Raw genomic sequence first — 25,599 nt, 5'->3', positions numbered from 1 at the left:
AAAAAAAGGAATAAATGATCAACAGCAAGGTACATCTCAATATAAGAATTTACTCTCAGTCTGTGCCAGGTTGAATGATAATAATTTGAATGTCTCAATTAAATAATAATCAAATATGTTATAATTTTTTTCATTAAAATATGATTCAAAAGGCAGACAGACAGACAGTCTATAGTTATTTCTAATAGTGCACCTGCTATAATGATTGTAATTTCTTAATAATAGTGTAATCAAATATGATATGAAAAAAAATTGTTTTGTTTTTGTTCATTAAAATATAATCCAAAAGGAGACAGACAGACAGACAGACAGACAGACAGACAGACAGACAGACAGACAGACAGACAGACAGACAGACAGACAGATAGATAGATAGATAGATAGATAGATAGATAGAACAGGTGTCTATAGTCATTTCTAACAGTGCGCCTTCGCGGCTGTTTCTAGGTTATTGACGCATGCGCATCACTGACTGTGGCTTTTAGGAAGTGGGCGTTTCCTGGGCATTTCCAACTTAAAGCAACATCTCTGACAAACAGCGGAGAAGAACTGAAGTGTTCACCGCGCGCAGCTCTCCTCACACATCCTCACACATCTCCGCCATGTCCTCCAGACTGGACCCCTCCACATACCTGTTCGACCTGAACCCGCTGCTGATGGACAGGTTCTGTAAGATGATGGACAGCGGGCCGGACAGTCTGGGCTGGAGGGGGCTGGGTAAGACTGCGCTCTGTAATCGGTAGTAGGAAGGAGTTAGAAGTAAAGTTATTAAGTACCGCTACTTTGCGCTCTAAAGCTGCTGCTGCTGAACTGGTTTCTGTCTCCACAGCTGCCCGGATCCTGCCCAGCCTGCTGGAGGTGAGGCACACGGAGATGCACGCCGCCGCTGGCAGAAGCCCGACCCATGAGATGGTGTGGTCCTGGGCTCAGCAGAACAAAACTGTAGGGGATTTAATTCGGGTTCTGGAGGAAATGGGACATTACCGAGCTCTGAATCTCTTTCAAGGTAAGCTTTAGACTTCAGACTGCTTCACACTTCAGTGAGTTTTCTCTATTTACGTCTATTGACGTCATTATTAACCACAAACACCTCTTCACTCTTCCCCTTTGTCATTTTTAGACTTAGTATTCACGAACTCGCTTCATTAACTACTGTAAACATTTTAAACATGTATCAATTGAGTAAGAGCTTAAAAAATAAAAAAATAATGATGCTTTATTTATTTAGTGCCTTTCCTGAAACCTCGAAGCGTATCAATTGAGTAAGAGTTATAAATAACATTAAAATAATGCTTTATTTTTATAGCACCTTTCCTGAAAACCCAAAGCACTTAACAACACAGCATTAGGTACAATGCCTAAAAACAAACTGCCCAGGTCTCCCGGAAGTTGCAGGAGTCTACCACATATCCATAACATCTCCCTCATGCCCGCAAGTCAGATAAAATCTCCCAGAATCTACTACAAGCCACAAACGCACATGTAGGCTCCCCTCATGTGCATATTCATGAAGCGCATGCAAAACAGAGAGGGTTCTGATTGGTCTGTTCTCTGCAAAGAGTTTGCTAAAGAGTTCAGTAAGTAAGAGAAGGAGCATCATGGCTCCCATCAAAACTCATCACACCTCTTACTAAAAGATAAAAAAAAGTCTTGCCCTCTCTACAGTCAGTAATAGTGATTTTAGCATTGCCCACAGGGGACTAAATGATTGCAAAAGGCATGTTGAGGTGAGGTAATGTATATATAATTCATTTTTGCAACTTGAGATGTGTGCATAAAAACCAGCGTGGCATAGAAGCACAAGAATAATTCAGGGGAAAAAAAACATATACATGTAACAGATAAATGATGTGTTGTGGTCTCTGAGTGCTCCAGCGGTCTACAATGCTGCCACTATGATTGGAAGATTGCTGGTTTGAATCCAGGTCATGCAGCTTGCCATCAGTCGCCGAAGCCCTGAGAGAGCACAATTGGCCTTGCTCTCTCTGGGTAGGTAGATGGTGCTCTTTCCCTTCATCACTCCTAGGGTGGTGTCGATCAGCATAAGGCATCTGTGAGCTGATGTATCAGATCCGAGTTGCTGCGCTTTCCTCCAGAGTGCGCTGTGATGCTATTTGGCAATGCTGCTTCTGCAGCAGTTTGAAAAGAGGCGGTGGTGAAATAATTTCACATGTGTCAAAAGAAGGTGTGTGCTAGTCTTTCACCCTTCTTATTTTGTGGGATCATCTGTGATTGGGGATATACAGGTGACTAGCAGCTGAATGGGTGGGAAAATTCTCCTAGCTAAATTGGGAGAACATGGGAAAAAAATGTTTAATACATTTAATTTTAAAAAAGTGGTTTGGTTTGGAATACTCTATATTAGGAAACCTGAAAATAAGAAGAGGTAGAAAGAGGTGGTGATTATAATAACCAGTCATCCCAACACTTTCTACATTTTATTTTCTGTTAAAGTCACATCGCAGAAAGAGTTTACATTAAATGATTATGAATACAACAACTTTTAAAATGAACTGACAGTGGAAAGATGCATCCTGGTATTGTATTGTGGCTCCCTGCAGTGAATGTGGATGTGATGTCTGTCAGAGATACTTTTCTATTCACATAGACAATCCTAGCAAAGGGCCTCTGATCACGATCATTACCACTCACTGTGGGCAGTAAAAGCCTTCTGTGATGTATTCCTGATTCACAAGTGTCACTGTGGTTTGAGGAATGTCAAATGCCCTCACAACTTCACAAATGTCATATCCCACTGCACCCACTATTAGGCCTCGCTCAAAGTAATTCTGATAGCCTTGTTACTGTTGCTTTGCCATGAGCATGCTGGCCTAGTGTTCAAATTCACTCACAAGATAACACCTCACAAATGACACAAATTATTGGTGGTGTGTTATCTCAAGCTGTCCTCTGAGGCAACACCTTATAATCCATTAACATACTGTGTTTTTAACAGTGTTTTTCTAAATCAGAAAACTTGTGTATGATTCGTTTGCGGATAGAAAATGAATCATGTAAAGAAATTAGAGTCATTAAGTTTTTCTGCAGAATCAGTGAACAGCCAGTTTCACATATTAGACATCAGTGACATCATTAAAATTATACTGAAATTAAAAGAAGTACAGTATTTTTCCATTGCAGTAGTAGGTAATTAAAGTACTGGGCATTAAGTGTGTTTTAACTGTGTAAAGGGTTTAAATCCTGTGTTTCTGTAGGCAGGGTAGCCTGTATGCATGACCAGATGTGAGAGTATTTGCAGACTGTGTTTATTTGGCATGCTGTTTCAGAACAGCAGAGTTTTTCCACATGTGACTTTCCCTCCCTCATATTGTTGGTTAGATTATTTTACAGTTTGTGTTTCAGTTCCACTTTGTTTCTGTGTATGAACATCCTCTTTCTCACGTAACTACTACAACTTAGAAATGTATGATCCACATTGATGGGGCCTATTTATAGTGTTTGTTCTTAAATAATAGTATTTCATAAAGTTTGATGAGCAGATTCAGAACAGAATATGCTGAGGTAGGAGAATTGAATATAATATTTTTTAATAAATATTAATGATTCATTAAAAATATATATTAAACATTTAAACACCCTTAGTGCTCCTGCTCAAAATTAAGTGACACTAAAAGTGTTTAAAGTGTAATAAAATATACTAATTAAATATCACATAATAATTTGTGGCGAGGTGTGACTGACAGGTCAACATGTGTGTGGCCAAACTGCTAATTTGACCTGACTGTTGGTATCACCATTTTATTTATTTATTTTTTTCATTTTTAGACACTTCAATTCCCTTCTCAACCTCTCTCGAATATTCAAAGGTATGTAAAAGTATTTGTAGTTCACTCATGTTTTATACACTGATGTCTTCTCGGAACCCAGAGAAATTATCACTGAAATGTTTTATATTTTAAGCACAAATTATATTTAGTCTCCCATAAGTTTCACAATGCCTGTGGTGTCTTTTATTCAGCCACACAGTGAAGACCCCAGTCCCCCTTCAGACCCGGACCCTGCCAATACATTTGGTAATGAACTCTACTGAATTTCTTACCAGAGTCCCTCTTTCTTATGAAATATTTATGGCATGTATTTATAGACTTTAATGTTTTAAATTCAGAGTTTACATAAAGTTGTTTAATATGTTTAAAGATTGGAATTTTCAATTACTTTAAATCATTGTTTTATTTTTTTTTTACTTTTGCTTTTCGTAGCCAGAAACCAGAGAGCCTGTATCACTTTCGCAGAAGTCGTAGAAGGAACTAGAAACTTCCATGGGGATTTGAAAATTGGCGAAAGTACATTTTCAGAGGTTTACCGGGGAAGATGGGGAAATGAAAGCTTTGCGGTTAAAGTTTTCAAACAGGTAAAGTGTGGTCTGACAAGTACAATTATGACATCATCTAAAACAAAACTATGTCTAAGGACATTCTACAAATAAGAAGGGTTACTACAGCAAAACAACCTTAAATAGATTTACACAGAGAAACTAAAGAAGTTTTAAGTGTTTAATAAATGTAGAACAGACTATAGGTGGGTTTGTTTAGTGTCTAACATTAATGCCTAATCAGGCATTTTTAAAGGTTGAGTTAATTATAAAACTAGAAGAGACCTACCGTTCATGTGTTTGTTACATTCTGTACATTTGGTCCAGTTAGTTTTGGTTTTAGTTTAGTTTTAGTGAGCAAACTAAAGAACTTTTTTTTCCAGTCCTGTCATCATCAGCTATGTTGGCTGCGTCTTCATCCTTATGAAATTATCTTAATTAGTTGGTAGAATGTTAAAAGTTCAGCCAGTTTCTTATCCAGGTGTTGTGCTGATTTCTACCTCTCTGCGGGAAATTGACAGCCCATTGTGGGCAAATCAAATCAAGTAGTTTTATTGTCAATACTGCATATGTACAGGACATGCAGAAATTTAAATTACATTATTTTTCTACCCAAAAGTTACAGCAAGTATAGAAAATAAGATTATAAATGTAAAAGAATGAGAGACACTATATGTACAATACAACAAGGACACTTGAAAATCTTCTAGAAAAGTACTTTTACACTGCAGACAAATCAGATCATGGTTTATTAGATTCAGACCAAGGCCAAAGTTTGGTAATGTGGTCTGTGTGGCCTGGTCAGTGGTTCACGGCCCCTTTTCAAACCTGCTTTTTTGGTTTGGACCAAATTGAAAAGGTCTGAAAGTACAGACCGACCATGTAGGTGTGAAAGCCCTTAATATACAGTTACTTTCAGCACAGTTCTGTTTGTGACACAGTCCAAGGGGTGATCCAAGGCCTTCTGTCTTAGCACAACAACAGCAAGCGTAGTATTAAAAAATCAAAAATATATTAAGATAATGACTTTAGAAATCTCATGTGTTTTAGTACCGATCTCAGAAAACTCTTACAACTTGTTAAAAATATTTGTCATAATAATAATAAAGCTTAGTTTGTAAAATAGAATAGTCACAAATGAGCTATTAATTAATAGGTTATATATTTTTTTTTGTTGCACAAGTAAATGTCTGTAAAAACAATTAAAAGTCTGAAAAATAAAAGGCAAATCTGATTGAACAGCTATTTTTGATAATTGAACTGAATGTGTTTAATTAGTTCTAAAAATCTTTTGTTTTTTTTACTGATTATGCATTTTTAATGATTTATTCTAAAAGCATGATAGTCATTTATGCAAAAAGTTTTCATCTAATTTAAGTACTGCGCTGTTTGGTTTGTAAACGCTGCATTGTTGCTAGGTTACCGGTTATGTGATTTTTTTTTTTACACATACACTTTTAATATTTCTGAACCTAGGGAAACAAAGGATCATGGAAGACCTTGTGGGAGAAGTTTAAAACAGAGATTGAAGTTCTGCGACTGTAAGTTTAGAAAGTGGTGGTTTGTTTCGTAACAATAAATGCTTTATTTGATATGTTGCATGTTTTTAGTTTATAGCCATGCCATTTCTTTATGTGTTTATGGAATTCTCCTTTCTCAGCTACCAGCATCCTAACATCTTGGAGCTCTGGGGCAGCTTTTCGGAAGGGGAGCGCTACTGTTTGGTCTATCCGTTCTTGCGTAATGGATCACTCTATCAAAGACTGCACCATGAGGTGAGATATATATATATATATATACCTCACGGTATTTATGAAACTTTCTACCAGTGTAGGTGGCATTTTTCTGATTAGCTCAGCAGTATCAGTATGAGAAATCTTCTAGATTAAGATATATCAAGATTTGCTTTCACACAGGAAACTGAAATACCTCTGTCATGGAAGGAGAGGCTTGACATTATCAAAGGCACAGCAAAGGGCGTTCACTGTCTGCACACTGCACAGCCATGCATGGTTATCTGTGGCAACATCAAGAGGTATGTGTGAATGCTTGTTATAGCACTTGCAGCTTATCTCAGCTATGTGGCTACACAGGGCTTGAGGTGAGGAAAGATACATGACAGTTCATAGATTGGCCATTTAGATTGCCTTAAATTTAGTATAATAAATACATCAAAAAGAAATAACTGCAAAATCTGAAATGACAAATAAGTGAAAATAGGTTTTAAAGGATTATTACTAGTAGTTAATAAGTTCATGTAAATTGAATTAAAATGGTCCATAACTACCAATAAAAGAATGAATCATGTATATTAAATTGTGTGTTGGTTGACTGACCTCTCACCTACCTCTATCGCCTGTCAACAGTTCAAACATACTGCTGGATGAACATTTGCAGCCCAAACTTTCAGACTTTGGAATGGCTCGCTTGAGACCGCACTCTGTTAACCAGAGCTGTACCATCACCATGAACACAACCTCCCATGGCAATCTGGGCTACTTACCTGAGGAGTATATACGTGATGGCAAGCTATCTGTCAAACTAGACATTTACAGCATTGGTATGGTGAGTCCATGATTGCCACATTCATATAAACACTGAAATCTTTTTTTTTTTTTTAGAAGGACATACATTTAAAAGTTTGGACACAACTTATCATTCACTGTTTTTATTTATTTATTTATTTTCGTACATTGTAAATGAATGCTGAAGTCACCCACACTATGAAGAAACACATACAGAATCATGTAGTAAAGATAAAAGTGTTAAACAAACCAAAATAGTCTGTGAAGCATTTAGGTGGCTTTTATCTGGGGTTCTGAGGCTGATTAATTTATTCTGTGAAACAGAGGTAACTCTTGCCCATGTTTTTCTGGGGAGGTCCTAATGAGAGCCAGTTTCATCATACTGTTTTTGATGGACTTTTAATTATTACTCTTTACTTAGTTGAGTAGTTCTTTTCATATTTTGGATTAAAACATTACTCAAATAGGGCTATTCGCTGTATACAAATTCTACTCTTCACAATTTCACAACTGATGCTCTCAAACACATTAAAAGGCCAGATATAAGTAATTAACTCTTGAGGGGGCACAGCTGTTAACTAAAAACTATTCCTGGTGACTACCTGATAAAGCTGAGAAAATGTAATCTAGGCAAGAGGTGCTACTTAAATGAATCTAAAATCTAAAATATATTTTGGTTTGTATAACACTTTTTTGTTTGCTAAATAATTCCAAATAATAATTGAATGTTTTTCTTCACAGTTTGGATGACTTTAGTATTTATCTATAACATTTTATATTTATGCACAACATTTAAAACAAATGAAAAACCACTGAAGTTAAGGTGTGTCTTTAAACTTTTAACTGGTACTGTGGACAATATTAAATTTAGATAATAATCTCCTCTTTGTGGATTGGTCATGTTTTTGTTTTATATTAGTTTTATGCTGAGCAGACTCTGAGCAGTGTTCAGTCCCTCAATGCACTACAGCAGGGGTGTCCAAACTTTTTTTGTTGGGGGCCAGAAGGAGAAATATTTTTGAAGTCACGGGCCACACTCAGTAATAAAACAAATAATGAAATATACCACTTTAAATAATACTTTCCCTGCACTACAGCCAAGAATACTCATCAAATTTTCAAGCAAATTTGCATTCGCTTCAAAATTGTCCACACAAAAGCAGAACTGTGAATTGTGTCAAATGTTGTGACTATGTGCTCATGATTGTAGGTCATTCTGGAGACATGCACAGGGCAGAAAGTGATACAAGAGGAACCAAAGCACATATTACTGGTGAGGATCCAGTGTTTAATAACCCTGAGTGCAGATAAGTACAATAAGTCAGCTCTTGACTAGAAGTTTTCTTCACCTTTTATTAGAGGGACAAGCTGAGTTTAGAGGCTGAAGAGAAGGGCAGTGTGGATGCCTGTCTGCGCTTCATGGATTCCAGAGCGGGACAGTGGCCCGCTGCAACAGCGCTCTGTCTGCTCCGCCTGGGGCTGGAGTGCACAAGCAGCCGAGCCAGAGCCAGGCCCAGCATGGAGACTGTGAGTATTGGAGACTAGATTAGTTTAACTGCATAATATTGTCCATTGAACCTAGATAAATTGTACAAGCTACCACCAGAACTGAATTAAACTCTTCTAGGTCTTTTCTAGGTGCTGCAGAAGCTGAGTCAGCTTCTCCCACCTCCTTTCCCTCCTGAAGACCAGCCACGGACTCTGGATGACACGAACCCACCTTCATTTAATTTCAGCAGCAAGGGGCTGAGGTCCAGCCTGCCTATGGAGGATGACGAAATAGACAGTCCGCTGGGGAAGCCTCAGTTACCAGAGCAGTCAGGACCTTGTGAGTGCAGTCAGTCAGAGGTCACTTATCTGGGCTCTGGGGAGCAGAGCATGTGCCCCACAGACACTTCTCTGATGGACAGCAAAAGAGAAGATGCGGCTGTTCCTGTGTGGCTTGTGCAGACGGAAGGCAAGGCTGAGCTGGATCTGTACGGGAGTTGTCCAGTGGAGTGCAGCTGTGCAGCTGGAGCTGAAGCACAGGGCTGTGAGGACTGCTGGGCCAACGGCTTTAGCCACACTCTGTCGTTCTCTCAAGGCACGTAGCAGTGTTAAATGAGTTTTCTTTTCTTTTTTTAAGTGGAAACTGCTTTTGTTGGAGTACCTGTCTACTGTCAATTCAAGTCAAGTCAAATTTATTTCTAAAGCACATTTAAAAACAACAAGGGCCAACCAAAGCGACATAAATATGAACAATAACATGTATAAGACTAACAACAATAAGATAAAAGATAAGTAAATAAAAGCAGCATCAGCAAACAAGATTTAGATTAACCCCGGACATACAGATAAGTCATTTGAACTTACTAAAAACACTGAAAGGCCTGAGAGTACAAGTAGGTTTTTAGATTAGACTTAAAAACCGTAATGGTGGGAGATGCTTTAATAAAAACAGGTGGACTATTCCAAGGTTTGGGTGCTGCAACGGAAAAAAAACTGCCCAGGGAATGCTTAATGTTAGATTTAGGAGCATTCTTGTGAGGATTTGAGTGCATTTGGTAAAAAGACCTCTACCTTCACAACTCATCCCAACAGTATTGGATGGAGCACCATCATCTCCCATAAAGCACGGTTCTCAACCACTGCTTCAAGCTCAATACTGGAGAGGGAGGGGGGGTTATAGCATTCTGGCCCATGCCTGGCATTAGGCATTTTGCTAATAGGTTTACGTTTATCTACTCCAGAGAATCCTATTCTATTGGCATTACTTTTCAACAAGGACTAGACAAGCTGTGTGTGTGCTTTTACACTGTCAGCAAACATAGGGATGCATTGACTGATATGGGAATTCTGATATGATAACGGAGATGCTGATGACGATATACTCAGTTATAACTTAAAGAGAGACTCCCTGTTATAACATAACAATTTTAAACTAATTTATATAACTAAAATAGCTTAAATCAATGGATTTTAAGGGACAGTGACGGCCAATTGCAGTAGCGTTTTTGCCTTTTCTAGCATAAAATAAATAGCTAATTTATTAGTTAGTAGTTTCGATATAATTCCTATATCTTTTTGCATCCCTAAAAAATAAGTGTGATCAAAAGTATCTAAATGCATCAATTAAATGAAGTGTCCGCAAACTTTTTGATATAGCAAACTATTTACAGGCAATACACATTGCTGAAAAATGTCCCAAACCTTTCTTAATTTAACACTTACTGCTTTTTAAATTGGCGTACTTGCATTGTTATGCTATTACATGATTAATTTATCATTATACGAAAATGACAAAAAATTACAAAATTATTATTTATTTTAAGAATTTTTGGAAAAAGTACATAGTTATTATGACTGGCTGACAGAGAAGTATTTCAAACCACATAAAGGCCAATCACATTACAATCTTTTCATTCAGAAAAAAAATAATTATTGCCTTGCTCCTACTTAATTTCCGCTCTTTCTTTTTTCTCTGCTCCCAGTCTACTTAAAAAGTTTCTTTTGCCCTCCTTCACATGAGTGAGGGAAGCTAGTAAAGCTCATTTTCTTTAATCTCTGCAATTTTATATTCATATGTTTCTCATCATAAAAGCGTTTAACTCTGCTATTAAGAAGATGAGCTCTTCTGCTGTCTTAATGCTCATTTATTTATTTATGAGCTTTAAATGGCCAGTCTGATTTTAACACAACTATTCAACACAGAAAACATTTACCTAGAAATCGCACTCTTTCAGATTTGGAGTGTTCCTTTTTAAATATTGTCAGTGTCAACATGTTAATGCATTTGTCAGTCTTAAGAAGAAAAAAAGGCGATTAAACAAAGAATATTGTTGTGATTAGTCAAATTTCTTTTATTCAGTTGACACCACTAGTTTTTAATGCATAAAAACAGGCCTTTAGACACCACTGTGTTCATAATCTTTATCTGTTTTTTTTTTCCTGTTGTTTTAGTTGATGAAGTCCAGTCCTGTCAGAGCACCGTAGAGAATCCAGCAAAGAAGAGACTCAAGGATAAAATCCAGCTTTACAACCGAGGCATCATCAAGACTGAGGAACTTCTCTCTATAACATCAGACTGATTCATTCAACACATACTAGTTTGAGACTGGGATCCTGAGGACTTTCCTAAATACCTCATTTTATCCAATATTATTATTTTATTATATTTTTATTTTTTCATTTAAACCAACACCAAAACAACCTCTGCTATTTAACTCATATTAAGAAGACATATCATTTTAAATGTGTTAATAATGTTGTTTGTTGTCAAATAGGATAAGATGATATATTTGTACATAATTAAAAATGCCTAAAGACACGCTGTAAGGACTTTTTTGGGCATTCCTAAACATAAAACTCAGGAGGCATCTCAGAAGGCGCCAGTACTTAGTGAAGTCAGTCTTTGGTATGCATATGCTAATAGCCAGTGTAGTATAAAGTACTGAAATCTCACACTCAAGTAAAAGCATAGGTACCCCTCCAAAATATGACTTTGGTAAAAGTCCAAGTCACTGACTCAAATGTTACTTGAGTTAAAGTCTTAAAGTATCTGAAACATCTTGTACTTAAGTATGAGAAGTACTGTAAAAATAGATGTACTCAAGTAATGTAATGAAAAGTATTAAGTGACTTCTTTTCAGTCAGTAGGTGGGGTCAAAACATTGCGTTTTCTCTCTCTCTCTCTTTTTTTTGCAATGAGTAACTAAACCGAACATTGAAAATGTATCGGAGTAAAAGTAAGCAAATAAATTCAGAAATATAGTGAAGTAAAAGTGAAAGTTGTCAAAAAAAAAAATAGGCTTTAGGAAAGTGCAAAGTATTCCAAAATATACTTAAGTACAGTAGTGAAGTATTTTTACTTCGTTACTATACAACACTGCTAATAGCAGCCACGGCTTTGACTGACATTAATATCAAATGCAAGGCCAACGTGTTTTCAGACAAGACGGCAGAGGCCCAGGTGTAAAGAGGAACACACCTGGAACAAAAAATTACCATCTCAACTGGAGAACAATAGATAATGCAAATTGAAATCAGTCCAGTGGAATTAACTAAACTATGGTGCTGCTTGAAAATCGACTGTACAGGCTTACTATTGTAATCACTCTAAATACAGTGATACTGGTGTTCCGTAGGGGCGTATAGGTACACAAAATTCACAGTTGGGTCCACACAACAGTATAACCCACAGTTTGGTACGATTTTGGTACAGTTGTCAAGCATTGTTGTCAAGCATTTTTGTTTTTGTCTCTGTTATGTACTGTCTAATTCTATTCTGTTTTGATGTATTAATATGTGTTATTTACTCTCTGAAAAAAAAACAGTTTAAAGCTCATATTTGTTTTACCAAATTGTCTTCCTGACATGTAAAGTATTGTAAAATGTAAGGATGTAATTTAAATAGAAGTGGAATGTAAGAGATTAGGAATAACACGATGTGCCATGATGTGTATATAATACATATAATTAAAATATATTGTAAATTGAATTTTAGCAATAATGCTTACTGCAAGAATTAATATTGGTACTACAACCATCACTTTGCTGGTGTTGGACAGTGTGGACAATGCATAATATTTATAATCCATAATATTTTTATTCTAATTAATACCTGTAATACAGTTTTGTAGTAATCTCTGATAGTATACTAGTATACTATAGTAAACTGCATAGACCTAGTAATTGTCTGATCTTTTACAATCCTGTAAAATACCTGTACTCTTAATAGTCATACAACTATACAAATATGCTGCAAAAAACTATTAGAAGTTATATTAAATGAGAACTGTTTTTTTTCTTTGCTTCATGCAGTCTGCAATGGTGACTACTGTAAGGGTCACAATTGTTATTATTATTATTATTATTATTATTATTAATATTCAGATTATTATTTGGATTAGTATAGTCATTTTATTATTTTTATTACTATTATTAATATTAACATTATTATTTTCACAATTAGAAGTTTTATTATTACTATTGCTATTATTATTACTATTATTATTATTATTATTATCATCATCATCGTTATAATTATTATTATTACTATTAGTATCATCATTATTATTATTATTAATAATATGAATGGTATTATTATTATTATTATTATCATCATCATCGTTATAATTATTATTATTACTATTAGTATCATCATTATTATTATTATTAATAATATGAATGGTATTATTATTATTATTATCATCATCATCGTTATAATTATTATTATTACTATTAGTATCATCATTATTATTATTATTAATAATATGAATTGTATTATTATTATTATTACTATTAGTATCATCATCATTATTATTAATAATATGAATGATATTATTATTATTATTATTATTATTATTATTATTATTATTATTATTATTATTATTATTATTATTATTATTATTATTATATCGATAGGGGGCAGTGACCCGAAAACAGAGGGGCGGCCCCCCCCCCGGGTGCTCCTGCCGCTTCGTAGGCGGAAGAGTGACGTTTCAGTCAGGTGACCAGCGCGGTAAATACAACACAACTCAGTCCGGACTGAAAAGAACCAGAACCAGCGCGGATTAATAACACAGACACAGCATGGCGCCTCCACACACGTTAGTGGGTTATATTTTACCGGATAAGGAGGAGGACAGGGTGAGGAATGAAGACTCTGAGTCGGAGGATGAAGAGGAGGAGAGACAGCCGGAGTTCCTGGATATGAAGGAGATGGACTCGGTCTCCTGCGGGGGCTTCATGCTGCAGTCCTCCGTCCCCCCGCTGACTGAAGGTCCGTTACTGTATTTTAAGAGACAGCTGCCGTGTTTACTTTCATATTCTGACTTTGAGCTCAGCATTAAAAAGTTCAGGATCCGGAGTTAATGTAGCTGATTAACGTTAGTTCTTAATACTCACGCAGTTTAAAGCAGCAGTCCTTAAGATTTCTTCTTTAAATTAAATTAACTAGCTTAGCTAGCATTCCTGACTGAGTATAAAGGGGATAAAATGTTCTAATAAATGTCTTCATTCTTCTTTAGGTGCCATCCCGCCAAAGCCAAATGCAGCTCTGGAAAAAAAACAACAGACCACTTTCAGTTTCTGAATTAGTTTCTCTGATTTTGCTATTTATATGATTGAGTAAAATGAACGTTGTTGTTTTATTCTATAAACTAAAGACAACATTTCTTCTAAATTACCAATTAAAAGATTATCATTTAAAGCATTTATTTGCAGAAAATGAGAAATGGCTGAAATAAGAAAAAAAGGTGCAAAGCTTTCAGACATCAAATAATTCAAAGAAAACACGTTCATATTTATAAAGTTTTAAAAGTTCAGAAATCAATATTTGCTGGAATATCCCATGTTTTTTTATGGTTTTATGCACATGCTGCTTTTGGATATCCTTATGCCACTCCTGGTGCAAAAAATCAAGCAGTTCAGCTTGGTTTGATGGCTTGTGATCATTCATCTTCCTTTTGATTATATTCCAGAGGTTTTCAATTTGGTAAAATCAAAGGAACTCATAGTTTTTTTAAGTGGTCTCTTATTTTTTTCCAGAGCTGTATATTCATTCTAAAAACAGGGTGGTCTGGTAGGTCACTTCAGGGAGGTTTTTTTTGGCAAAAAAACATCTGGTTTGCTGATTTACTACCAGCTACCTTAGCAACTGTGGCACTGCTGATGGCACTGAGACAAGAGTTACTGCAAACATGATGATATCATAACAACAAACTCTAAAACAAAAGACTACACCCAGGATTAGAACTGAAGAGATCTGGCGAGATAAAAATAGAGCTCAACAAAGTCCTTGATAAAATTACCAGATTCATCTGCTCGAAAAAAGAGCTTGTTCCACAATGCATGTTTTAAATGTATTTATCAGCATTATCAGCCAGCGCAGTTGCACATTTTCACCAAAAACATAAAGACTGTTACTTTAAGCTGCAGGCGCATGTTGGGCATGTTCACATTGTGATGACGATGCTTAAACTATTTATTGTGCAGCCCTATTGACTGACAATGTTATTTTATCAAAAAAACAAAATGTACAACAGTGAATAAAAAGTTTGCACACGGTGACTATAAGCTATATCTGTTGTCCTCTCCCAAATACCGATCTTAACATTGTTTTGCCTTTCTTTATCTGCAGTGGACTTCATGACCTCCAAGCAGAAGTACAGGATTCAAGGCCGGTTTGCTCTTAGGGATCCATGGTGGGAGATCTCTTGCTCTGCCAGCAGACTCAACAGCAAGTTTGTGATGAAAGGATACCCCTCCTACAGCCTCCGGATACTTCGGCAAGAAGAGGGACGCAGTATTGTGTCTTTGTTCCTAAAGGCTTGTGGTGTAGACTCTGATTTTGTCACTCGGTTCATGCAGTGGTTGCCAGTAGACAGACATGTGGACCTGACTAATGTGGAAGAGGCTCTGAATGACTTTGGAAATCAGTCTAAAGAGAATGGAGAACAAGTCGAGTCTGATGTTTTGCATAGAATCTCTAAATCAGGTATAGTAGTACTTGTGTGCGCTGCTACACTATTTTTCTTTGGCACCAAACTAATAACAACAGATTCTTTAAGTTTAAGTGAGGAAGGACCTTTATGATTTGCATCATTGAGCCTTGAATGCTCATGCCTCTTTTGTAAGCTGGTTTATTGGTTGTTTTCCTTGGAGCACTTTACCAAGAACACCCCACAAGACTTTGTGCCTGAGGCTTTGAAGATGCTCTGGCCTAGTCATTTAGAAATCACAATCTGTACCTTTCTCAGATTCTAATTCTTAAGCTTAATTTTTATTCTTTTAACACATCACCTTTAAGAACTAACTGCTCACTTGCTGTCTAACATGCATATCCCACCTCTTGTCGGGTGCCCCTGTAACCAGATATTGAATGTTATTATTTTTCCTGACAATAGTTGTAAATGTATGGCTGATCTGTGTATAATAAAAAAATATATTTTGCTGTTTTTTTGTTGCAGAGATGTGTTAAAGGTTGTATGTGTAAATACATTTAATGCATTTTCTCATTAATCTTGTTGTTTCAATTAGATGCAGGATTTTATGTGAGAGCTGCCAGAATGTACCCTCATGTCATGAGGTACATGCCAACATTGCTACCAGGAAAATTTTTGAAATTGCTAAACAAAGAGAAAGAAGTGGAGATTCAGAAAAGGTCAGAGAACACAGAGGACACTCTGGACACTCAGGAGACAGCAGATGTACAGGGTCTTCCAGAGAAACAGAAGGATGAATCCATCTTAGCCAAGCTGGAGAACCTGATCAAGACGACTGTGTGGAAGTTAGGTTTTGGCTATGTGAGTAAAAGATTTATTGTTACAGAAATAATTGCAATAAACAATCTTTACGTTGTTTTAAAACCATTTTATTCCACTGAGTACAATTGCATTATAATGCATTTACAATTTACTTTTAAAGATCTGTTGACTTATTTGTATAACGATTAAATGTTTTATGAATATTTTTTTATTTTAGTTTTGTAAGCATGTTTTCTTTTAAAAGGATAAAAAATTAATTCGTATATAAATTTATATTTAATATAATGTACTTAAGTATTGAAATAATTAATTAATTAATTAATATAATTTATTTGTGCAAAGGTAAAACAAGTGGCAAAATTTAAAAGATGTGTGCAAACGATTGCGTTTGGACAAAAAAATATATATATATTTCTGTTAAATTTTTACTTTTAATTATTAAAAATACATAGACATTGGAATACAAAAAAAAATGTATAAAACCACTGTTAAAGTTGTCATACCTATCGAACAGTCAGCATTCTCATATTTTGGGTGAAAATTAGCTGATATCAATACATAGCCGATCAATCTTTCTGTTTGTAGTTACGTCCGCATTTTGTTTGATAAGTTGTTGTAATTGTTGTGACAGAATTAAAACAGGTAATCTGTTTTTAAGTTGTTTTAGGCAAGTTTTGCATTTCTGTCTTTTGCATCAGATTATGTGGAAGGAGTTCCAGTTAGTGAGGTGTGAAACCAGAGTGGAGGCATTTAGAGACTGCAAGCTGTTCTCCACTATTCCTCGTCTGCAGCGGGATGCCCTGGTGTTGTACGATGATCTTAAGAACTTCTGCAGACAGAAGGGCCACACCTACATTGACCGTGAAAATCTGCAGGAGAGTATGAGGTCCTGCGGGATTCCAGAAGTGAATACTTGGGAAGCTGTGAACTTTCTCCGGAATCAAGGCGTGCTAAAGGTGGACAAGCAGAAGATTGCCCTCAGGAACCTTTACAAGTACGAGACAGAAATCGTCGAGTGCTTGTCTACAGTAGCGATGGCGGAACCTTGGAAGATTGACCTGGACGTGAAGGAGGTTCTCAGTTCTGCTCAGCGTATGAGAATGAGAGCTAAAGCTGAATTGGAAAAAGAACAGTCATCCTCTGCACAGAATGGAGAAGAGCATGCTCCTCTTGAGCCTTTACCTGTACTGGACTCCTCCTTAGACTTTGACGATTCATTTGACGAAGAATTTGATCCCACCCCTGTAGAGCTGGACCCTGATCAGGTGCGAGCAGCAGAGATGATGTGTGCGAACCCGGTGACGGTGATCAGTGGGAAGGGGGGCTGTGGGAAAACTACAGTGGTCAGCTTGATTTTTAAAGCTGCTGTGGCTCAACAAGAGAGCAAAAAAGAGAAAGAGTTAGAGATTAACAGCAGCTGTGAGGGAAATAAGGAGAATGGTGCACAGTCTCCCCAAGAGGTTCTTCTCACTGCTCCCACAGGCCGAGCTGCATCCCTTCTCACCAAAAGAACCAGCTTCACTGCTTACACCATGCATCAGGTTGGTGAAAATCATGCATTTTGTTTGTTAATATTTTATATATTTGAGAGGAATTTTTTTTAGCAGAAAAACAGCTGAAGACTGTAAACAATAGACCTTAAGAGAGGTATGCCAACAACTTTAACACTGCTTCCTTTATAAAAAATAGTTCCATAAACACTTTAAATGGTCCTAAAATACTGAATGTTTAAGTATTTAAAGAGACATTTCTCCAATTGTCTGTTGCACAAGTTAGACACAAATTTAATAGCAATTTACAATATGTTGTATGTTATTTTCGAAGCCATTAGAGGCAGTACAGTATTAGAATCAGAAACGATTCCCAGCCACAAAATATATTTAATTTTTCTGGGCTTTAAAATTCGCCTTCAAGATATAGTATAAATATATTTTAAATGGCTGTAGATACTTCCTAGTTTTAGGGAGTTTTACCTCTTGTGATGAATAAATGATTCAGGACTGAAGTGTTTACAACCAAACAGACCGGATTTTCTTATCCTCTTTAACTCACAATCTTTTAATAAACAGCGATATTGGAACTGTGGTGTAATAGCAATAATACACTCGAGGTTCGTGCTATATCATGTAATATTGGCATTGCCATGCCAATATTACATGTTATAGCATTCACTATTGTATACTATTGCTTAATTATAGGAATCTGCTGCACATGTTCACCCTATATTAACTGGTAATAATAATGGTTTCTCCACTTATGAAATAGTTACTAAAATTCCATATTTAACCACAGGTGTCAACTTTATTATTGCCTCATTAACACAGTGAGTGAGCTATAAATATATTTTGGAAACATTTCTTTTTTCTTTATTGTCTGCTTTTAGGTGTTGTGGAGTTTCATGAGTACAAAAAAAAGCCCAAGTGGAGAGCCAATGAACTGGATGTTTGCTAAAGTTCGGGTGCTGGTAGTGGATGAGGGCAGTCTGGTGTGTGTTCAGATCCTCCACTCGCTCCTCTCTATGCTCACCAAATACGCAAAGCTGCAGAAATTCATCCTGCTTGGTGAGGTCATAGTTTCTGATTCTGTTCTATAATAAAATGTTATTAAAATAATTACAAAATTTTATAATAGATAATTTGAATAATGAAATGGATACTTTTTTGCCAAATAGCTTTTTTTTTTTTAGAAACACATAATATAATATGTGTGGTTTTTCTTTATATATAAGTGTGCCAGATTGTCACTGTAAGGCTACAATAAGTACATAAAATAGTAGTTCATAAATATCTTAAATGGCATATTGAAGTTGATTTTGGACATTAGGTGTGTGCCACATCTTATTGTACGCAGTATTTTCGACAAACATTCTGACACATTAAAACCTTTATTTATTGCCATATTCTTAAAAGCATCCATTTTTGTATTTGTTTTGCTATTTACTTTTTTAAATTGTTTGTTTGCAGTTTCTATATGTAGACTAAATATGCTCCACTTATTTTTTTGTTTCTACTGAATGTAAGAAACTCATATTTATACTAAATATACGGGTAATTTTAGTATATTTTATATATTTTGTTGCAGTAGTGTGTCCTTTAAGTTGAATATGGTTATGGCACAAACTTGTATGTGCTATTATTTCAGAACCATATTGCCCACACCTATTGGACACTAGACTAGACCTTTCTAAATTATTTTATGCAGGGAAATATGTTGCATACATAGTAAATACAACATTTTCTTTACCTCTTTTTCTGAAGGAGATATCAGGCAGTTGCCCAGCATTGATCCAGGGAACACTCTAAACGACCTGTTTGAAAGTCTCCAGAGGGTGAGATGGGCCATTGAAATGCGCACCAATCATCGTGCTGAATCTGAGCTCATTGTCCGCAACGCTGGATTGTAAGCCTTTTTAATACCACATTAAATTAAATTACTACTAACAGCTGTTCCAAGTGATTTTCATAAAGTTAAAATGCGGATGTTCTAGGATGGTTAAGGACAATATTTAGTAATGTAAACTGTCCTAAATTAACAGAATTGCCTTTTTTGTCTCAGAATTGCAGATATGGGTCTGAAGAAAACATATTATGATCTGGATTTTGATGAGGTTGTGGACCTGAGTGAGACATTCAGAGTGCCTTCACCTGACAAGAGGTTCATTCTCATCCTCCTTCCAAGAGAAGAAAATGACGACGGTAAAGAGTGATTTTAACTAACCTTTACAAAACTGACAGTCGTTAAAAAAAAATACATTGTGTTTGTTCCAAATGTGCAAATTGTATCATATAAAATTATTATATAAATCATCATCATATATAATTAAATATTTGTGTACATATTAGCCCTACATATTTGTTTCATTGCATTACTACATATTTGTTTCCTACTTGTTGTTTTTATCTTAGATCTACAGATGGCTATAAAACAATTGCTGCAAAGACCAGCCCCTGGGCTAAAAGATGATCGGTCTTCACAGTTTGTTGCTTTTATGAGGTAAGACATCTAAAGTTGGTTAAGAGCCAAAGGGAAAAAATCAGATAGACTTAAAGACTTAAAGAAAAAACTGTTGATCTGAATTAGCCATTTCAAACATTCAGCACATGCTGTAACAGATATGATTTTTATTTTTTATTTTTTTAAACAGGAGAGATTGTGATTTGATCAATGAGCTTTGCTGCAAGCATTATTCAGATCATACTACAAAGTAAGTTAATTTAACATTAAGTTGTTATTTGTTATTTTTGTCCATTATTGTTCAAATTGGTGATGTAAATTAGATTTGAATCAATTCTCTTATTCGTTTGTTTATTAACTTGCTTGTTTTTTCTTTCAGAGATTGCAAAAAAAAACTAAACTTTCAGGTTGGTGATAAAGTTTGTTGCACAAAGAATGGCTATGTGACAGATATAGATAAAGAAAAAGAGATCAAAGACATGGAGAAAGATACCAAAGAAATGCAAAAGAAAGAGCAAGCGAAAGATACTGCGCAAACACAAGAGAATGAGCAAGTGAAAGATACTACGGAAACGCAAAAGAATAAGCAGGCAAAAACACGATTGTGCAATGGGCAAATTTTCTTTATTAAAGAGGTACGAAAAAACATACACAATTGCATTTATTTTACTAGCCTTCAGTATTTTCAGTAACTTAAAATATTAACACAATGTTTGAAGACAAAAGTTTAACATCTTTAGTTCATGTTTGGATCTTGCAGATTGGTTCAGGATTTGTCTGTGTGTTGTTAATGGCAGGATCGCACTGTAGAGGACGCTGGTAAACGGGGCAGTAAGAGACGGCAACTGCTGCTGGCTGATGAGACTGGTGAAGTGGTGCTGAAAGCTGACTACAGGGAGCTGCAGAGAGAGTGCAAATTACGCCACGCCTGGGCCCGAACCATCCACACTTTTCAGGTCGACATCTTGTGTCCTTCTTTGCTTTTATGCACCTCCTTCTTAAGTAATACAATATTTACACGTGAACACATTGTCAAAATATAGTTGCACCCAAAAGGAATCAACTGACAGGACTAGGCTCTCATGGAGTGATGCAGAATGGCGATGCTGAGATGTTTGGCATAAACGTTGCCCATAACAGTAAATTTTTAAAAATCATGGTAACCTTTATCTACCGTTTTAATGGGTTCACAGTCAGACACTTTCTTCTGGGTGCACCTGTTTTTGCAACTATTGCTTTAAGTGCATGTACTTAAAGTCTTTTTTCACAGTACTGTATATATGGCACTGTATTTTTATGAGGCGCACTGGATTATTAGGTGCACTATCAATAAACGTCTATTTTCTGGTCTATTTTCATACACAAGGCGCATTAGGCAACACTTGTTTGGAACAGGGGTTTTGCCATGTTTCCCTTCTAATTCAGCAAGTCTCTAAGCTGGGGGGCAAGACCTGTAAAGCTAAGCTAAGTTAAGCTAAGTAACCAAAACTGTAATTCTTAAAACAAAAAAACATTTATGATCGTAATCTTCACAGATTTCTCCCCTGTTCATTTGGGTGAGTAAAGCACTTCCTTCCCTTCCGTTTATTTACAGTAAACTTAGATTTCCACTAAGGCTGCAGCATTAGCATTAACTGCTGCCCGACAGCGCTACACTGAGGAACCCTGAGTTTTCCGGTTAACAAGGGCGATATTAGCTAGTGGTTTGTCCAACATAGCTTGTTTTAACACGGTATCCTCGTAGACTACAGTCCGATACTACACACCTCTGAATGGCCAAATGGCTAGTTAGTGGGTAATGCTAATGATGCTCCAGCAGTGCTAGCTGAGGTTAGCTGCAGACTACGGTCTGATAATACTTACCTCTGAATGGCCGAGTGGCTAGTGCTTAGCGGCTAATGCTAATACTGCTGGAGAACTAAACAGAAAATCCTGTGTAGTGGCTTGGAGTGGCTTTACTGCTCCTTACAACCTGACTGGTAGAATACATACATAAGACGCACTGAATTATAAGATGCACATTAGATGACATTATGGGAAAATTAAAGCATTTTAAGTGAGCCTTGTAGCTACAACAGTATTAATAAATCATAGGGGTAACATGTGATATGTTAATATATGATATGTTAAACCTGCTTTTGTCTTTCTTTATCAGGGCTCAGAGGAGAAGACTGTTGTGTATGTAGTTGGGAATGGCATTTGTCAAACCTGGAAACACGTCTACACAGCAGTCACACGTGGTCAGCAGCGTGTGTATGTTGTTGCGAAGATCGGTGGCCTAGAGCGCGCCATTCGTGGACACGTCATCAAACGCAGCACTAGACTAGCTGGCCTTCTCACAGATATGATCGGCAAGCTAAAGCAGACACGGGACGATTTGTACACTCAGACTAGCCAGTCTTATCTGGGAACTCCAAAGCGAGGCTCCAGCATTCTCCCAGGTCAGTCCACTCTATGGTCTTCACCAGGACCGTCCCAGGCTTTTTGTAGCACAAAGAGCAAGTATGCAGAGCAAGTATGCACCCACAATACTGCGGAAGATATGATTTATGGAAACAACACCTTCCAGTCAGGAAGTCCAAGTGTGTCCAAGCGTCATAACAAGTCTGACAACTGCGATACACCAACCAAACAACAAAAGGTAAGAGGGGTTGCAAATAAATACCTGAAGCTACACTTTACACTATATGGAACCCTGACTATAAATATAGGCAAATATAGGGCGCTATTTTATCAGTCTATAGGCGTGCTTTCAAACGTGCAGCTTGATTTTTGTTGTGTTAGTGTTTCTAATTCTCTTAGGGCGTTTTCACACCTTTAGTTTGTTTCTCTGGTCCGAATCGATGATGAGTTCATTTACTTGGAGCGTTTTCTCCCTTTGTTTGGACTTGTTTCACACAGGCATTAACCTAAACGCACCAAAATGTGCACCAATAAACCATTCAATGTCCCTCTATTTTATTCCTAAGGTTAAGTATGGTGCCGGTAGGTTCATGCTTATGTACGCCAGAGAGCCTTATTCTATTGGCAGTACTTCTCGATAGGAATTAGACTACTTGTTTACATATATTTACACATCTTTGTCCCTAATGGGTGAAGTTTGAATTGGAAAAATGCCCTCAAACCTTCAAACATGTATTGTATGCCATCAATGTCATACAAAATGTTCTATCTACTTTTTTGATATAATCCAGCAGTCCAGTGGTGCTTTACATTGTGTTACAATTTTTTGACAGATGGACCAATTGAAATGCTCCAAAGTTAATTGGAATAAAGTCTTTTTTTCATTGACTTCCATATAAGTTTGGCTGCGGATTGCTTGTGCTTGTGTAACATGTGATTATGATGTCAGGACCAAGTTGGTCAGGTTGTGGTGCTGCATTGCCTTAGTAACATTTTTATTTTTCGTTTCAGACGGCTGCAGTGGAATCCCCACTGGGTTGTTCCCAACTGGAGCGCCTGTCTCTCGCTAGCAGTACTCCAAAAGCCCATGCCAGAAAGCTTTTTCCAGGAGCCCCTCAGATTACTGAAGACCAGCCACAATAAGCAAGTAGCACAAGGAGAACCCTACAAAAATCAGAATTTACTTTTACCCAGAACTACAGAATGACAGCTCTTATATTTTGGGGTTATTGTCATTTAGTATTAGTATTATGAGAAAAAATATTATGTGTGTCATGATATGCCACTCACTATAAGCCTCTTAAGCGTAATGTCTGTCAGAAGTTGTGTATCTAATTTTCTTTAAAATCAATATCAAAAATATCTTTAGCAGCTACTGGTTTCTGGACAGATTTGTGGCTATATTACTTAACGGCTAGAATTTGTATTTTATTTTTAATAGTTTCAGCCATGTTTGAACTTTGAGAAACCCCTGCATGGACAATAAGCTTGAGGAGATGATGGTAAATTTAAGTTTACTGGTGCCATCTACAGGGCAGAGTGGGTCAGTGTAACGTTTATCACTTCAATTTTCTGACTGTTTCAGGCTACATTTGAACATAGAACATTAAGATATAAAACTTAAAATTGAAATCTTGTAACAAAATGTGATGGTATAATGCAACTTACTTTTGTTACAAGATTTTTTTTCTTTTTTTTTTCAGAAAATTGGAAAAATGTATAAAAACCTATTTCTTCTGTACTACAGCAAATAGTAAGAGTTAAATACGAAAGAGGTTTTACTCTCTATTTCCTATAATGGTCAGACAATTCAACTGAAAAATGTTACACTGACCCAGAGTAAGTAATGTGCTTAATGTGTCCTTTTGTGTCCTGTTTCAGAAAATATAGTTTTGTTCATTGAATTCATACTTTGAGGCTGGTACATAATTTTTAGGAGACTTTCATAAAAAAAATCTGTTTTCCAGATGTGTGATTTTCTTGTCATTATCTTCATATTATGGTGTTAATTGTTTTTGATTACCAGAGTAAGCTACAGAAGAAGCTGGTTTGCTTTGCTTAAAATGAGTGATTTAATGTGTTTGGTTCTTATCGTCTTGATTATTCATGCAGCAGAGAGCTTTTATCATTAGATATGTTTTATTGTATGTCTTTATTTCCATTCAGCGTGCAATACCTTTGCAGCTCAAAGGACAGTGATGCAGCATGTGTATGACTACATACATTTTTTTTTTTATTTCTTTCTGTGTTGTATTAAGTGAGCAGCGGTGAAATGGTGGTTTAAAGAAATTGGGATTGTTCAATACATTTTTCAAGTTCCTGGGTGTCTGTAACTAGTTCAAAACACAGGTATCATCTGTGAGTAGCCTAGTCCATTTTTTTGCTGTTCAATAAAAAAAATGTTTTAACATAGAATAGAAGGTAATGTAAAAAATAAATAAATAAAAAAGGATTTCCATGTAATTTTATAGAATTTCTATTCGTACATATTTATTTACATAGTATTCAGGGCAGTTAGAGGGATCAATGATGTTGGAAAAAATATAAATAATGATATGCCTGTTTTTTTATTGGACAGCAGTGAATTGTAGTTTCAACCGAGCAAACCCAAAAAGAGATTTTATTTGTTGTAAAACTACAGTTGTGCATAATGATGTCATTTGTATGCTTAAGATTCCTTGCATTAAAATGCATATGTCTATTCTTTTATTGGTTCTGTCCCTAAAATAATTAACAGAAGGGTTCACATGCTTGTGCACTAAGAGTTTTTATGGTTGTTCTCAATGAAGACATTAGCATAATGTTTTTGTGTAATAATTTTAGGCACATTATATTTGTTACTATTATTGACATGGATTAGTTCAGATGAATCAATGCAAAACGATGCCACTGATGATACACACAAACATACAGTACCAGCCAAAAGTTTCAACACTTTTTCATTCAATGTTTGTCTTTATTTCTATAATGTGTTTTCTACATGTGCAGGTGTGATGGATTGCGTATAAACCAATAGGGTGACGAAAGGGTATATGTTTATAGTTCTATACATCCAACCACAATCAGATTCACTAATCTGGATAGGGTTTTTTTGAACGTTGAGAAGCCGGTGTCCTGTCGAGTTGTGCAACCTTGCCAA

General features: G+C 36.2%; 2 protein-coding genes across 2 annotated transcripts; both read left to right on the top strand.

Moving 5' to 3' along the window:
- The first annotated feature begins 497 nt into the window (after nt 1–497).
- Nucleotides 498–12,334, top strand: irak3 (interleukin-1 receptor-associated kinase 3). The gene is made up of 13 exons (XM_049473322.1): nt 498–717; nt 830–1,006; nt 3,787–3,827; nt 3,980–4,034; nt 4,221–4,372; nt 5,810–5,874; nt 5,994–6,108; nt 6,250–6,368; nt 6,700–6,898; nt 8,069–8,131; nt 8,218–8,385; nt 8,497–8,941; nt 10,798–12,334. The coding sequence occupies exons 1-13, from the start codon at nt 603–605 to the stop codon at nt 10,923–10,925; spliced, it is 1,842 nt and encodes a 613-aa protein (XP_049329279.1). The 5' UTR covers nt 498–602; the 3' UTR covers nt 10,926–12,334.
- Nucleotides 12,335–13,362: 1,028 nt separating this feature from the next.
- Nucleotides 13,363–25,166, top strand: helb (helicase (DNA) B). The gene is made up of 13 exons (XM_022671222.2): nt 13,363–13,618; nt 14,978–15,334; nt 15,877–16,142; nt 16,802–17,644; nt 18,487–18,664; nt 19,361–19,502; nt 19,659–19,798; nt 20,009–20,096; nt 20,248–20,307; nt 20,437–20,692; nt 20,855–21,013; nt 22,213–22,698; nt 23,472–25,166. The coding sequence occupies exons 1-13, from the start codon at nt 13,429–13,431 to the stop codon at nt 23,601–23,603; spliced, it is 3,297 nt and encodes a 1,098-aa protein (XP_022526943.2). The 5' UTR covers nt 13,363–13,428; the 3' UTR covers nt 23,604–25,166.
- Nucleotides 25,167–25,599: the final 433 nt, after the last annotated feature.

The sequence above is a fragment of the Astyanax mexicanus genome, chromosome 2 (assembly GCF_023375975.1).
Source record: "Astyanax mexicanus isolate ESR-SI-001 chromosome 2, AstMex3_surface, whole genome shotgun sequence".
Taxonomy (NCBI): domain Eukaryota; kingdom Metazoa; phylum Chordata; class Actinopteri; order Characiformes; family Acestrorhamphidae; genus Astyanax; species Astyanax mexicanus.
The sequence above is the reverse complement of the archived record's forward strand: the minus strand, read 5'-3'. Positions and strand labels throughout refer to the sequence as shown.

What these genes read in the sequence shown, in the direction of transcription:
- irak3 (XM_049473322.1), top strand. Translation starts at nt 603, where the DNA reads ATGTCCTCCAGACTGGACCCCTCCACATACCTGTTCGACCTGAACCCG. An exon ending in CGGTTAAAGTTTTCAAACAG is followed by an intron (nt 4,373 to 5,809) that starts GTAAAGTGTGGT and finishes TTCTGAACCTAG; the next exon opens with GGAAACAAAGGATCATGGAA. An exon ending in AACCAAAGCACATATTACTG is followed by an intron (nt 8,132 to 8,217) that starts GTGAGGATCCAG and finishes ACCTTTTATTAG; the next exon opens with AGGGACAAGCTGAGTTTAGA.
- helb (XM_022671222.2), top strand. Translation starts at nt 13,429, where the DNA reads ATGGCGCCTCCACACACGTTAGTGGGTTATATTTTACCGGATAAGGAG. An exon ending in GCAGAAATTCATCCTGCTTG is followed by an intron (nt 18,665 to 19,360) that starts GTGAGGTCATAG and finishes CTTTTTCTGAAG; the next exon opens with GAGATATCAGGCAGTTGCCC. An exon ending in CACCAACCAAACAACAAAAG is followed by an intron (nt 22,699 to 23,471) that starts GTAAGAGGGGTT and finishes TTTTCGTTTCAG; the next exon opens with ACGGCTGCAGTGGAATCCCC.